The following is a 14,582-nucleotide window of genomic DNA, read 5'->3' as shown; positions in this document are numbered from 1 at the left end:
CTTCGATGAGTCTTGAAGCTTCTGGAGCTTCTTGAAGCTTCTGGAAAAAGTCCTGTTTTTTTCTATACTCTCCTGAAACCTTCCATGCCACCAAATCAATTTGACCTGATTCTACCAGACTGTGAACCTCCCCTTGAGGTGCTCTTAGTATCTGTGGATAAAACGGTAACAGCACCGAAAGATCCACACTGATGCTAGAGAGCTCCAAACGGCAGTCACCACCACTGTGTCTTTCTGCAAATCATTCCTGTCACCCTGTTCATCATGGCAAAAGGAGGAAAAGGATAGGGTTGAAGACCTCTCCAATCTTGTAAAAATGCACCCATTCCGGCCGCATCCAGATGCCGACTGTAAAATTTCTCCACTTGAGTATTCATTCTGTTCAGGTGTGCTTGGAAGGGACCCCACAAGAGATTCAAAGCGCTGAATACCTCCTTGTCCAGCATAGCATCCAATCGCTGGAATCGTAAAATTTCTGTGAATACCAATCTGCTACTGAATCAGACATTCCCGGACTGTGTTCTGCCTGAACACTCGGACCTCTCTCCATGCAATATTCCCAAAAGATTTTTGCTACGTCTGCCAGTCCCTTTAAACGGGGACCTCCTAGTCTGTTTACATATTTCACAGCAGAAACATTGTCTATTACCAACACCACCGAACATTTCACAGTTTCCTTTGCAAAACATCTTATTGAAAAAGAACCTGCTAATAATTCCAAACTGTTTTTATGCATTTTCTCCTCTTACTCTGTCCATCAACCACTAGTTTTTAGCAATCCACAGCTTGCACCTCAACTTCCAAACTTGCATTCGATTCCACAATTAAGTCTGCATCTACTCTAAAAATTGCATGCCCGTTCCAGGTTTCTAAATTCCTCAACTACCAAATCAACTCCTGTCTTGCTTCTAGAGAAAGACAAACTTTCCCGGAGTATCTCAACCCAATTCTCAAATGCCTTGCTTTCAACCTCTGTAAGGCTCGATAGTGTAAGGTCCTGGGAATATGGCCTAAATAGAAGATGATAAAAAACATACAATATGGGCTAGTATTCTGAGATAAACACTGTTGGATGTGAGAGTGTTCTTTATCTCCTTCCGAATTCTCTTTAATTTGTCCCTTAGCAGCCTCAACACCCCTTCTACAGTGGTGACAATAAACCCAAACATTGAGTCTGTAGATTTAACACAAACTGAGATTTGGTTATGTTCACCACAAAACCCAATGTCTCCAACAGACACATTGTCAGACATGTATGGGATAATAACAGATTCTTGTCCTGATCCATAATCAGTATATCGTCCAGATAAATAATAATAATAGGCACACCTCTCTCACGCAAGTAAGCTACTGGTCAGAGAATTTTTGTAAAGCACCAAGGTGCTGATGAGAGGCTGAAAGGCAGACAAACAAATTTCAACAATTTCTTCCTCCATTGGAACCTCAAGAAACTCTAATAATTCCCCATTATCGGAACTGTAAGGTACGCATCTTTCAGGTCCAAACGAGTCATCTAATAGCATTTTGGCAACACATCTATCAACAAATGACTTCCTTCCATTTTGAAGTGATGGTAAACAACCCAATCGTTCAGTTCCCTCAAATGTATTACCGGACGTATGCCCTTGTCATTCTTTTCCACTAGGAAAATGTTGCTCACGAAACCATGCACTCGATGTTTCTCTCTCACCACCGTACCTTTTGCAATTCACCCTTCCACGCGGGGCTAATTCCCCCACGGTGAGGGTGGGGGGGCCGTGCGCTGTGGCGCGGTGCTCGTGATGAGCTCAGCTCGTCATGCTGCACAGTGGAGCTGTGCTCATGACGAGCTGAGCTTGTCACGACTCTGCCCACTCCCGTAGAATGCCCGCACAGGCGGGTAATTAGCCACACGTGGGCCGTCCGCTGCCGTTATGACGAGCTGAGCTCGTCATGAGCACAGCTCCACTGTGCCTCATGACGAGCCGAGCTCGTCATAAGCACGCAAGGGGTTAACTCCTTTATTTCTGAATCTATCAAGTTCATTTGTTCTCCTGAAAACTCAAGAGCTCTTGGAATGCAGTCTTGCACTGGATTTCCCACAAACTCTGTGAAAACCATGAACAGTCTCCAGTACCCAAGGTTCCTTTGTAATCCCTAACCAATTGTTATAAAATTGGGCAAATCTTAAGGGGATAGTAGAAGGGTCTACACTTACCAGATCCTCTGCTTCTTCTGTCCTCACGGTTATATCGTCCCTTTGTTCTTTGTCTCTGGGGAAAAATCTGCCTCCGCTGTGGATTGTTGACCTTGAAAGCCTCTATATCCTCTAGAAAAGGAGCCTCTAGTGATTCCTTGGCCTAGGCCGGAGAACCGACTCCCTGTTCGCCGGGCCAACCAAAAACACAATTGTGAAACATCTTCATGATCTCTATATGAGATTTCTGAAGAGAGCTAAAGGCACCCACATACCTAGACATCTCTTTAATAAAGGCTTCCCTGAAAAGAATACCATTAGCCAAAGGGCCTTCTTCTTTGCCCGCCAGATCTACCAACTTTGGGTCTATTTTCAGTGGAATACTCTTTCTTTTTTGTTAAATAACGCAGTATTAGTGTTACCCAAAAGGCACACAGCTCTTTGAACCCACTGACAAAGTTAATAAAGAAGGAAGAGGACTGGTTGCTGGAGGGGTTTATTATATTGGAATGTTATAAAGATTCTAAGTTCTGGAAGCTTTTAAGATGGTGCTGAGCGGTGGCAATAAAGGATGATTGCATAATATTGGCATCTCGGTCTTGCCCAAAAAAAAGCAGAATTGTTAAGTCAGTATTTTATTTGAAAGTATTCCCACCAGAATGTGACAATGAGAGGTCAATGATAAGCTGCAGATACATCATTTAGAAGGTGGATGATGGTCCGTCTGAAGATTGTAAACTTTACACTGGATTACAAACGGAGATATAACTTATGATAAAAGGGCAAAAATATTTGTGCATGGGGCATACTGATAACTGAAGTTCGTGGTTTTCGGTTAAGATCAATAATATCTGATAAATCTCTCCAAACCAAATATTTACTTTTCAGTGTAGACTGAAAACAGAATTTTCTGCACTTAGATTGCCTTGGCGCCCAATATTGTCAAAGCTGTTTAAATGCAAGCCATATCTCTAAGCACTTTTCTAAAAACTCGAGATTTATGGTAAGCCAACCAGCATGTCCTTGTGGGAAACATCATTTACTACGAAGTCTTTACCACGAATGACTTTTAGTACGATTCACTTACCCCGCAAACGTCTTTTCAACGCGGGTGCATTCCACGATCGTCATCACCACGCAACGTTCTTTCCTTCCAGTCTTCGTTCTCTCGTCCTGCTCCTTCATAATTAATAAAAGGGAACTATAAAAAAACAAAGGGGGCTGAGGGGGCTTGGGGGGGGGCTTGGGGGGGGTCTCCCCCCCCCAAAAATAACAAGCTGATAAAAAAAAAAAAAACAGACAAAAAAAAGATATTAAGTGCCTCTGACGATCATGAAAAGAGCCTCCCCAGCGACGTGACATGTACGTCATTATAGTAGTCCTATCTCTATTTTTTCTAAACGTTTTTTGACGCTCGTTTCCGTGAAGGGCAGTGGAGAGGTGCGATAAGGATAAAATGTTTATACATAAAAAATTAAAAATAAAGCGCATTGTAAATTAAAAATGTTTTAATAAAAATGTAATCTGTAGTATTGTTTTTTAATAAATATCGATATTTTGCTTTGTTAGGCAGTTTTGAGATAATTTTTAGTAGCCTATCAGTATCATTATGTAAATTTAGAAGGGACGTAAGAGGTTAGTTAACGTAATTTTTTTGCGGAGTAGAATCATGCGTTATGAATTGCTGCGTGGTAAAGACACATGCGAAGTAAAATTCGCGTGGTAAAGCCATGCGTGGTACAGGTAAGCGTTGTAAAATCATATATTCGTCCTTGTTACCGTCCCAAGCTTCTTGGTGCTCCAGACCTACTTCCAACTCCCTGTGCCTGCCATCTTGGGAGCATGGCTCAATTATTTTAGATTGAGCTTCATGTTCTCTGGATTGTGCTATGCTGCATTTAACATCAAGATATTTAGCTGTTCTTTTTATTTCTGTAAAAGACCAAAAATGCAAAGTAACAGTGAATGTGCAACACTCGTGCACAGAGCACAAAGCTAAACTACCTTGCACAGTATAATCCTCACAGGACCACAGTGTAGGAGGCTGGTTCATTATATAGTGTCCACCTATGGTAAGGCACTGTGCACTGAGTCCAGGCAGCCCTTCGTGATAGTATTTAGGTCCCTGATAACCAAAGTTCTCAAGAGGCAGCCGTGGAGAGCAGCTAAGGCTTATCTAAGAGGGTGTAAAGCGGGTGCATTTACCACATAGTCTATCAGCAAGGGTTCAAACAAGAAAAAACCACACACGTGTTTACAAAAATACAGTAGTATTTATTATCACAACACTAATAGCTAACTTGGTATGTCTCCTACACATCAGAAATACTTTAGGAACAGGTAAGTAGTATAGAAAAACACATGGGGCCATACCAGGGGGCCAAACCATATGCTAAGAAAGTATTATGTGAAATAGGTACCAAGACAAAACTGTTTCCTAAAAAGGGGGAGCAGAGAACCGCCAAAGGTGAGTAGCTAGGGACCCCAAAGGGCACAGGTGCAGAGTAGTTACACCGGGTCAGACGTCTATAGGATAACACAGGGTTAGCCGCGGTTGGTATGTTCTTGTTCCCGGACCCTTCCCAAAGGGCCCCAAGGACACCAATTGGATCAGAGAAGCTTGGAGAGTCACCCCATCCATGGATACCCAGGGAACCAGGATATCTAACCAGGGAGACCAGCTGCATAGGGTTGAAATGATGTCGGAACCGCCCGTTGATGCCAGTGGAGGAGCTTGGAAGTCCGGCAGCTACAGCGACTCGTGTATCAAGACAGTAGAACCCAAATGTGGATTTTAGACAAGAAGCACCTGAAAGCAGAGAGGACCGAGTCCAAACCACCTTGACTAGGAAGCGCAGGACCAGAATGCTACCTCTTGTCTGAGGTACTTGCTGCAGCATGATGGTCTTGATGAAGCAGCTGTGGAGCCCAGGCGACAATACAGGAGCTGTCCACGAGCTGTGCCATGACGGCTGAGGAATGCAGGAAGGTCAGTGGCCGGCAGGACCATCAACAAGCTTTGGCAACCGCAACGGTCGGTTTAAGGAATAGATGCTTTGGTGTAGACCTGCAAGGTCTGTGGGACAACCCAGCATGCATAAGTCAGGACCGGCCCTCAGCACGCAGAAGAGACAGCAGGAATCATTGGATCCCCCCCCGCCCCCTCACCCCCCTCCCGAGGAACCTCTGGCAGCAGGCACAGGGAGTCGCAAGAAAACATCAGGAGAACGCAGGAGATGAAGGGCCACGATGCAGAGGATGCATGCAGGATGTCGTTCTTGGAGCTATGCGATGCTGGAGGCTGGGGCTTTTTGGAGCTTGAAAATATTTCATGAAGAGAGTCAACAAGCCTTGGCAATGGGAGACAGATGCTGTGCACAGGGAGGCGGTTCAGGTCAGCTGGAGAGGGATTACAGTCACCCAAGTTGCAGGGAAGACTGGTCAGGCCTCTGGGGAGCCAATAAACCACCACCGCTGTTGCAGAGGCAGTAGGTGTCCGTGGGACAGCAGATTCAGCAGACCAGTCATCGAGGTGCCTGCGGATGTAGGGAAGGGACTCCTTCACTCCAAGGGAGATTCCTTCTTGCTAGGATGCATGCAGAGTCCTTGCTGACTTGGAGGATGCACGTCCACTGATTTGCAGAAACTTAGAAGAGCGTGGAGATGAAGTTGCAGCAGGATTCTTCCCAGCAAGAGCAGTCTTGTCTTTGGTCCTGGTTTGAAGAAGCAGCAGAGTTCAAGTGTCCTCTAGCAGAAAAGTCTTTAGATGATCTTAAGAAGATAGGCAGTCGGTTCTTGAAGATGCTGTCCGGATGAATCTAAGGATGCACCCTCAGGAGAGACCTTAAGTAACCCTAAAAAGAGGAAGAACCCCTTCTGCGGTGACCCATCAATTAGGGAGGGTCAGGGACACTACTCAACTGACCTAGCCAGTCAGATACTCTCAGCGGCAAAGATTCAACATGGCACAATCAAGCGGCCTCCTACAGTAGCTCTGGGCCCCTCCCAAGGGAGGAGCTGGACATCGGGCTGGACACTCCCCTGTCGTTTGTGTGGTTTCGCGCCAGAGTAGGAGACAAGGGCTCCTGAACTGAGCATAGCTGGTTTATGGAAAGAGGGCATCAAATGTGCCCTTCAATGCAGTCCTGTGGTGCTCAAAGTGCCCCCACCCTACCTAATTCTAAAGGCGAGTTGGTCAGACCTCTCCTGTGCAGAAAATCCTTTGTTCAGTCTACACATGTAGGTATTGTGGGGTCCTTTAATGATCCCCCTGTATATGGTATCATGCAACTAGCACGGGAATTGATGTAGTTGCATGATTCCAACATGGTTGTTACCAAAAAGGACCAGGTTCGGAGCAGCCATTATTTAGTTAGACATCTCGACTTGCCAGTGTCTACTACATACCTTAAAATGGCTGCCCCGCACATACAAAGCCCAGAGAATGGAGTCAGGGGTTTGTAGGGGTACCTCTGCTCGTGCAGGGGTACCCACACAATTTGAGCTATGCATCCTGCCCTCGGACTGAATGGCCTACCTTAGGGGTGACTTATAGGTTTAAAGTGCAGTGATCAGGATATAAAGAAAACCTTATATCTAAAGTGAAAGGTGTACGCATCATTTCACGCAGACTGCGATGGCAACTCTGCTTACACAGTTTGCATGGGCTCCCATGAGTGGCATAAATACATGCTGCAGCCCAGGAGAGAACCTCTGGTGTACCAATGCCCTGGGTAGCTCAGAACCATATACTAGGGACTTACAGTGGTACCCCAGTATGCCAATAATGGAGTCTACAATGTACTTACCATCAAATTTAGAGGATAGAGCACTGCCACTGGGGTCCTGGTTAGCTGGATCCCAGTAAATTACAGTCAAAACACACTGACACCAGGCAAAATGTGGAGGTGTCTATGCCAGAAAGATCCTACATTCCTACACACAGCTGTCCCTGTACTGCTTTTCACTAAACACAGGCCCAAATGTCTGCCAGAAATCAGTGTTTAGCAATTCTCACAGTGAATTCCAAATAAATAAACATGAGATCTATTAGGCACACCAATATACATATGTAAGCTTCATAAAAGTATGGAGCTCTTGATTTCTGTCTTCACACATTTAGCAGGTCACCTCCTAATCCTGCTAGTTGACTTCATCCACATTGTGACAAACAAAGTCAGATGGCCAAAGATCTCTGTAGGTGATGAAGTTCCTTTGCTATGTCAGCTGGCATGCCGTACAGCAGCATCCTTTATTGATATAGCCAACTGTAAGCATATTAATTCTCTTTACAAGGGTCTCTCTTCCCTTGACCAGGTAGAGCAGATAAAAGCCAAAATTTAACAGAAGTAATATAGTTATTCAGTTATTTCTTTCTTGGCATCTTGAGACAAAGAACAGGAAAACTTAACTCTGACTTTCAATATCGGGGCACTGAGCAACCTATTGTATACCTCAGGGGTGAGTAAGTTGAAAATCCTCTCTCAGTCAAACAATGTCTTTTGACTACGAAAAGAGCAGCAGGGAGGTGCGTTAAATTCCCACCATTAACCTTCTATCAAATTTTAATGAGATGTAAATATATGTAAATTCGTGCCTTTTCCTGACATGAGATGGAACTCTCTTGCTAGGAGTTTATGTTCTTCAAAACATGATAGGCTGTGAGTTGAGAGAAATAGTGAAAACCTACCTAAAAGTGCACATTTAAGGAAAGAGTTAAGGGAAGGAATGAGGAGCAAGGAAGAATTGAAAATAAAAATGAAAGAAGTTCTGAAGGAAATAACAACTAAATTCTTTCTAAACACTGGAAAACACTATCCCTGTGAATTGTTACTGCAAAAAAATGTAGGTACAGAAAAGCACTGGTTTTATGTGTTTTTGAATCACTGAAACAAAACGCCACTAGAATTCATAACAAATAGAAACTGAAAACAGGAAAGCCTATAACTAATGTTATTTAGAACATGATAAAATCAAACTGTGAGTTTCCTTCTTAAAAGCTGAAGAAATTTGTGGGAAACACAGAATATGTTGCTTCTAAAAAGAAAAACAAAGATAGTAAATGGGCAAACAGAAATGGTGGTAGCACACTATAAAACTGTCTGTCAGCAGCACAAACTGTTAGAAAAAAAAGTGCGTCAAACACTAAACATATTCAAAATGCATGAAAAACTGACCTTGCATTAAAATGAGAAAGAAGAAAAAAAGAAAGCAGAAGGTGTTAGCCGAGGTAGCTAGTGCTAAGATGAGGATGATTATTGGGCGCTATATTGCAACTGACAATATCGACTTGCAATATCTCATATTATACTGACTACCCTACGGATGCTCCCACTCTCGCTGGTTTGAGGGTACCTATTTTAATGTTTGCAGACGACACCTTAATTTTGTCTAAAACATATGTCGGTCTGCAAAGAACCCTCAATAGATTTGGTCTTTTTTGCAAGGACCATGATCTTGTTGTCAATGTTGACAAAATTAAGTTCATGGTGCTGCATAAGTATAAATCTGTCAAAGCTAGAGTAGAAATAAACACCGAGAATTTTGAGCAAACTGATTCTTTTACATAGTTAGGTGTTACAATGGGCAAAAGGATGAATTGAAAGCCACAGATGGATTTGCTAGGCCTAAGGCACAACCAACTGGCAGGGGTGCTTTTGAAAGAACACCGTTTATCTCAAACCAAACCAGTTGCTCCCGTTTTAGCTACATACCAAGGGAAGGTCAGGGTCTCAACAATTTACGGTGCTGAACTATGGGGGGTTGAAAATCCAGCCTCTTTAGTCCAAGCTCAGACAACATTTCCGAGGGCATTGATCGGCCTCCCTCAGTCCACCCCTCTTAGGCCATTATATCAAGATTTTGGGTGTATTTCGTTTAAGAAGGCCGCATGCTCTAGACCTCTTGCCTATTGGCGAAGGCTTTGGACTACCCCGGAGTTAGCACCTTATGCGCAAGCTGTTAAACATAATAAGAAATACTGATAAAACTGGTTACAAAGGATTAAGGCTACATTAGCGGACATGGGAATCACCCATTTGTGGCATGACCCAGAAGGGAATAGTTTCCCTTCAAAAAAAGATTTTAAAGCCTTATAAAAGGACATGGTAAATTTGAAATCTATTTCCCAGGTGAATGCTATTTCACTAAAAGGTCTCTTTCTGAACAAAAAATTGATTACAGGTTGGAAGCCTACTGGGACATCATAATGAGTCCCGGTGATAGGAAGCTCTAGCATCAATTTAGAGTGGGCACTCTTCCCTTAAAATCTTTTTCAAGTAGGTGGAGGACGGTACAAGACTCAAAATGTTACTGTTGCCCCTGCATGGAAGAGACGTCATCGCATGTTCTGTTTGTATATCCTGCATATAAGGGTCCTCGCCATAAATGGCTCAAGCCAGTCTGTGCTAAAATAGGAACAAGATCTTTCCAAACTGCCTTACGTATCTTGAGAACTGATACAAGTGAGGTCATAGTTATTGCTATGGCTAAATTTTGGAGCTGGACGTGGGTCCTTAGAAGGAACCGCTTGCAGGCATTATGTAACTGATGTTATTTGACAGTTTGTATTTATTAACTTGCACATACGATTGCGGTCCTTATCCAACCATGTGTATGTTTAGCCTTTTTAACTTGATATGTTTTTATGGGACCTTTTATGAATTTTATTATGTGATTGTTTTAAAAGTCATTTTTGGATTCTTAATACTGTATTTTATGTGTCTTTTATGATTGTTCAAATCGAATAAAGACTAATTCAATTGACCTGCAATAACATAATTTTCATACATCGCCTACAGGACACCCCAAGGGAAGTATATAATTACTGCCTTTAACTCCATCTACATTTATACTTTATATGTTGCTTGACACATATGTAACATTGAGAGGGTCACACACATTGCAGGTTCTTCTGCATTCGCTTTAAGATCCTGGCTTGACACTAAGATATTGCTCCAAGTGTAAAACCCGTTTGAAAAGCTTCTTCACCAGAGCTTTCTTCTCACTTTCTTCCCAGGAACACAAGTTACAGTAAACGCTCTGCATCCTGGGTCTGTCCATTCTGAGCTTGTGAGGCATTCGTTCTGGTTAAGCACAGCCTGGAACCTTTGTTCCTTCTTCCTCAAAACCCCAAAGGAAGGAGCTCAGACCAGCATCTACTGCTCGGTGGCTGAGGAGCTGGATTCTGTCAGCGGAAAATATTTCAGGTCAGTGCCAGATCCATGATGATGTATTGACCTATACCAGTTCTAAGGCTTATGGTTATAGAAGTTTGGGTGTATCCCAGTAACAAATATGCTTGTGTAATTTACAAATGCTGCAACTTAAATGGGTGTGTGTTATTCTGTACACTGATGAGTTGCAGATTTCTTTTAAACATATATGTGAATACGTTGAATCGTGTGTAGGATGCATGCATATGATGTTTAGTAAATGTCTCCCTGCATGCTTTATTTATTTATTTATTTGTTTTCTTTAGCATGCTTATACTCAAGGTACATAGTGGCCCTGTTCTGGCACAAGAAATAATAGATGATATAAAGCCAAAATTGGGTTACTAGAAGAACAGAAACGTTTTATATTTTTTTTGAAGAGTAAGTGGTGCTTAGTGAAGCAAGAGAAAGCAGAGGTCTGTTCCAAGCTATGGATGAAAGATGCTCGAAGGCACGACCTGCGATCTTGGCCTTACAGCCATGAGAGATATCAATAAGCAAAAGCACCTGTGGATGACCCTAAATATGCGGTACATCGTGCAGTGGAGGTGATGGGGCCTATTCACGTGCTGCATATTGTAGTATGTTTAGCAGTAATAAAATAGTACTACAACATGGGATTCGCAAACCTCATAGTGTAAATCTCCACCTCTTTTATCTTTTCTATGAGGAAATCCTCACACATGTAAGTTTACCACTTAGGAGTAAATGTGACAGCTACCGGAGGGAGCGGTGGAAACATGGGGCATACTTTCTACATAAGGGGGTTGAAGGGAGGACTGAGGAGGAGTTAGGGGAGGGGCGTGCACCCACCCAAAAAAGAGTAAGCCTATTGCTATTCACAAACTGCACTTCAGAAGTTACTACAGCCAAAAAGGACTCATAGCAGTAGTAAATGTACTCCAGCTGGAGTATGTCCAGCACCACACGTGGCCTGACACTGTTTCTGCAACACCCTCTTATTGAACTCAATAGAGGTGAGGACTTAAAATAAAAGCTCATAGGAAATAATGTCAAATAACATTAAATTAGTTGAACATTTTAAAAATACATATAAATTTAATTTATATGTGACAGGTGAAAATGAGAAAACGGCGTTTGTGTGATGAGGAATGATGGGTGGCATTGGAGGCGGATCTTGGGGTAGAGTTAGGGGGCAGCAAATAAAGGTGGAGCTCATGTTATGCAGGTATAAAAATAGGTAACTGAACTGTGGCAGGTCAAAATACAGCAACATTCCTCCCGCCATGTGGCATGGTACCCGTCCCCACTCCAGGGACAGTAGTCAATTCACAAAGGCCAAAATAAGGCACTTGGTGTCCTTATCCACAGGTACAGCTTTCAGCTCTTGGATGAGCTCTGGTACTGAATTAACTAAAGTGTGTTCAAAACAGTCCCATGAGGGGAGATCTATGAGAAACTTTCAAGATAACCACTGACTATCTTTGTAAGCAAAATGATGGATTCCTGTTTGACTCCCTTGGATTAGAGAGATGGCAAGCCAGGAAAGAAAACATATTATTGGAAGCCGGAGAGAGTGGAGGTGTCAGCTTCGTTCAAGAGCACTCTGGTGACTCTTGATGGACGCAACAGTGCTACATATATGTATGAAATGGGCATGGCATTGAGGGAGATGTGTTCAGAGAAAGAGGAGCAACAGATGAGCCTCTGATCAGCAATAGAGCAAATCATCCAACATCACAGAGCAACATGAGCAGCAAATATTGTTGTATAAATGCCAAAATAGCCACCTGACTGGTATTGTTGAACCCTTGTCACAAACAATTCCAGCAGTCTTTCGGATGTGGAAGCAAGCCACTGCAGGTTTAGTAAAGCAGTCATGTTTGTGTAATTTAACACTTAATTAGAAATAAGGAAACAAAAAAACACACAGCCAGTCTCTGCTTCCTGTTCTCCTACATAGCATGCCAACTATGTTTCCATGCTCTAAGAACTGTGTAACCTTTGTAACGATGTAACCTGTAACTATGGTCTGATGCTCATGTAAAGCGCTCTGATACCTCCGGGTCTAGCCAGCGCTATATAAAACTTTTTAAAATAAAATCCAGGGGTATGGTGCAGTTCCCTAAAGGCAGGACTAGGAGTGGCTGTTCCTTGCCTGAGTGGTGGAAGTGTTACAGTGTGGGGTATAGGTGTGTGTGTGTGTATCCACATAATCATATACACACTTGAGATCTTTTTGGGGATCTATGAGAGCCAGAGGGTACTGATCCCTCAAGAGAATACTAATCATATAGAAGTCCGTCTGGCTATGTGTCAGGAGAAGAGAAGAGGAGAAAAACGAAGATCGAGTACTATGTAGAAAGAGAGGGGGGGAGAATTCCCATTAGGTGACATGCTTCATCATGTGGGTTCCCTCCTCACACCGTAGTGTGGGCTACGACTCCCCGAGAAGAGGAGCAGAGGTGTTTTCTCAGAAGATGAGCGTAAAAATACGGATGTCATTTGGGACATGGTCCAAAGGGGAGTGTTTTATTTTTCTGGTTGGCCTTGTTTTGGAGGGAAATACGCACAGCTGCTGCCAGTTTTGTCCATTATATTATCTATACTAACATTTAATTTTGAAAAATGCAGCACATGGTTAGAAATACATACATTTGCTCAATTCTTGTTAAACCTATTTGCTAAATTCTTGTTAAACCTATTTGCTCAATTCTTGTTAAACCTATTCTTCTGCTTGTTTTTCGCTCTCCAGCGATTGCAGTCCGGCCTACGTCGCCTCCCACGGTCGAAATGATGAGACAGCAAAGAAACTTTGGGAAGTCAGCTGCCGTCTCCTGGGAATCCAGTGGGACTAGCCAAACAAAAGAGCCTGCCTGCGGATGGAGGTGTGGACGTTTGACCCAGCATCCAAGAGATGACAATATGCAAACCTAAAAATCTAATTTCTACTTTAGAATCTTTACCACCATCCTTCGTTCAGCTTAGTGAGCATAAATAATTATGTACCTCACTGGGACCACCCATCAGTTTTCAGTGGGTACATTATCATTTTTATTTAATTTCAGACAGTAATGCTTATTAAAGATCACTTCCCACTTACTTTTCAACTTTTATATTCTAACTTTACCTGTAATTAACAATTTAAAATTTAGTTTTTCATGCTTTAAAAATCCACTTTTCTGCAGTTGGTTGTCTTCCACTTGAATAAATAAAATATTTTTATTCTAGAATTTGCCTATAATTCTGTTGTCAGTGCCGAGGTGAATCTCGAATTCAGGCTTATGTCCATTAGCCTGCCCCCCTTCCTTAAAGGATGGAAATGTGGTTGGACAAAGGACCTGAGTGGAGACAACTCCCCGGAACAGAACCCAGACAGGGGGGGAAGGAATGTTACGAGGTGCCTGTATTCCATTGCTAGCCCTACTTAATTCATCAATCATTCCCGAGGGTTTTACTTGAGGTGGATGTAATTTAATAATAAACAGCATAGTACCTAATTTTTGTTTGGTTAATGATAGGCAGGTGTGTGATAGCTGGTTTTTAAATTCAGGTTGTAATGTTTACCTGGATGATGAAAGGGTTTAGCCAAACTGTGGGCTAGAAAGTTGCAAGGGAATGTACATAGTTATTTGCAGGAGAAGGTTCTAAGTGTTGTCAATTGAAGATCACTCCTTAGTGGAGAATCTCCTCATCCTGAACTCGTAGTTATCGGTGGTTTCATATGTGTCTTCCGTGAGCGCCTACACCCTCCTACGAGGGCACAGAAGGGATAAGCTCAGTCCATTAGGGCATCTTCCTTTTTAGAGTCAGGTAAAGCCTAGGGCTCTCTACCTCTTCTGACCCCTAGCAATCCCTTTACCTCTCAGATACTCTAAGATTCACCAATTCCATCCTATCTTTACTCCTATTCTCCCATGAACCAAGAGTCTCAACTCCCGTTAAATGATGTGTTTATCTCATGGTGCCCTGAATCATCCTGTCTTACTCTCACCTCTGGCACCTGATATCGCCCTTTGAGGTCTTCTACTCCTCACTGCTGGGTGGTGACCATTAGGAACATTCCCTTGCTGCCCTTCTACTGCCTTGCTCCTCTCTCACTCGTGCCTGACCAATCGGAGCTTACTCCTTGTACTCACCGTGGGCCCCAACCTGTGCCTGACCTACACCTGGCAATGCACCTGGCTCTCCTGACTCGCCTCCTCTTCCTATTACCTAGCTGCATTACTCCT

General features: G+C 43.0%; 1 protein-coding gene across 1 annotated transcript in view; it reads left to right on the top strand.

The window, feature by feature from the left end:
- The window catches only part of LOC144780965 (retinol dehydrogenase 12-like), a 215,473-nt gene extending 201,890 nt beyond the window's left edge, over positions 1–13,583 (top strand). Inside the window, exons 6-7 of the mRNA XM_078659547.1 lie at positions 10,194–10,383; positions 13,106–13,583. Of these exons, the coding sequence (XP_078515673.1) occupies positions 10,194–10,383; positions 13,106–13,208 (293 nt within the window). The 3' untranslated portion in view covers positions 13,209–13,583. The remainder of the gene's footprint in view (positions 1–10,193; positions 10,384–13,105) is intronic.
- Positions 13,584–14,582: the final 999 nt, after the last annotated feature.

This window comes from Lissotriton helveticus, chromosome 9 (assembly GCF_964261635.1).
Source record: "Lissotriton helveticus chromosome 9, aLisHel1.1, whole genome shotgun sequence".
Taxonomy (NCBI): Eukaryota; Metazoa; Chordata; class Amphibia; order Caudata; family Salamandridae; genus Lissotriton; species Lissotriton helveticus.
The sequence above is the reverse complement of the archived record's forward strand: the minus strand, read 5'-3'. Positions and strand labels throughout refer to the sequence as shown.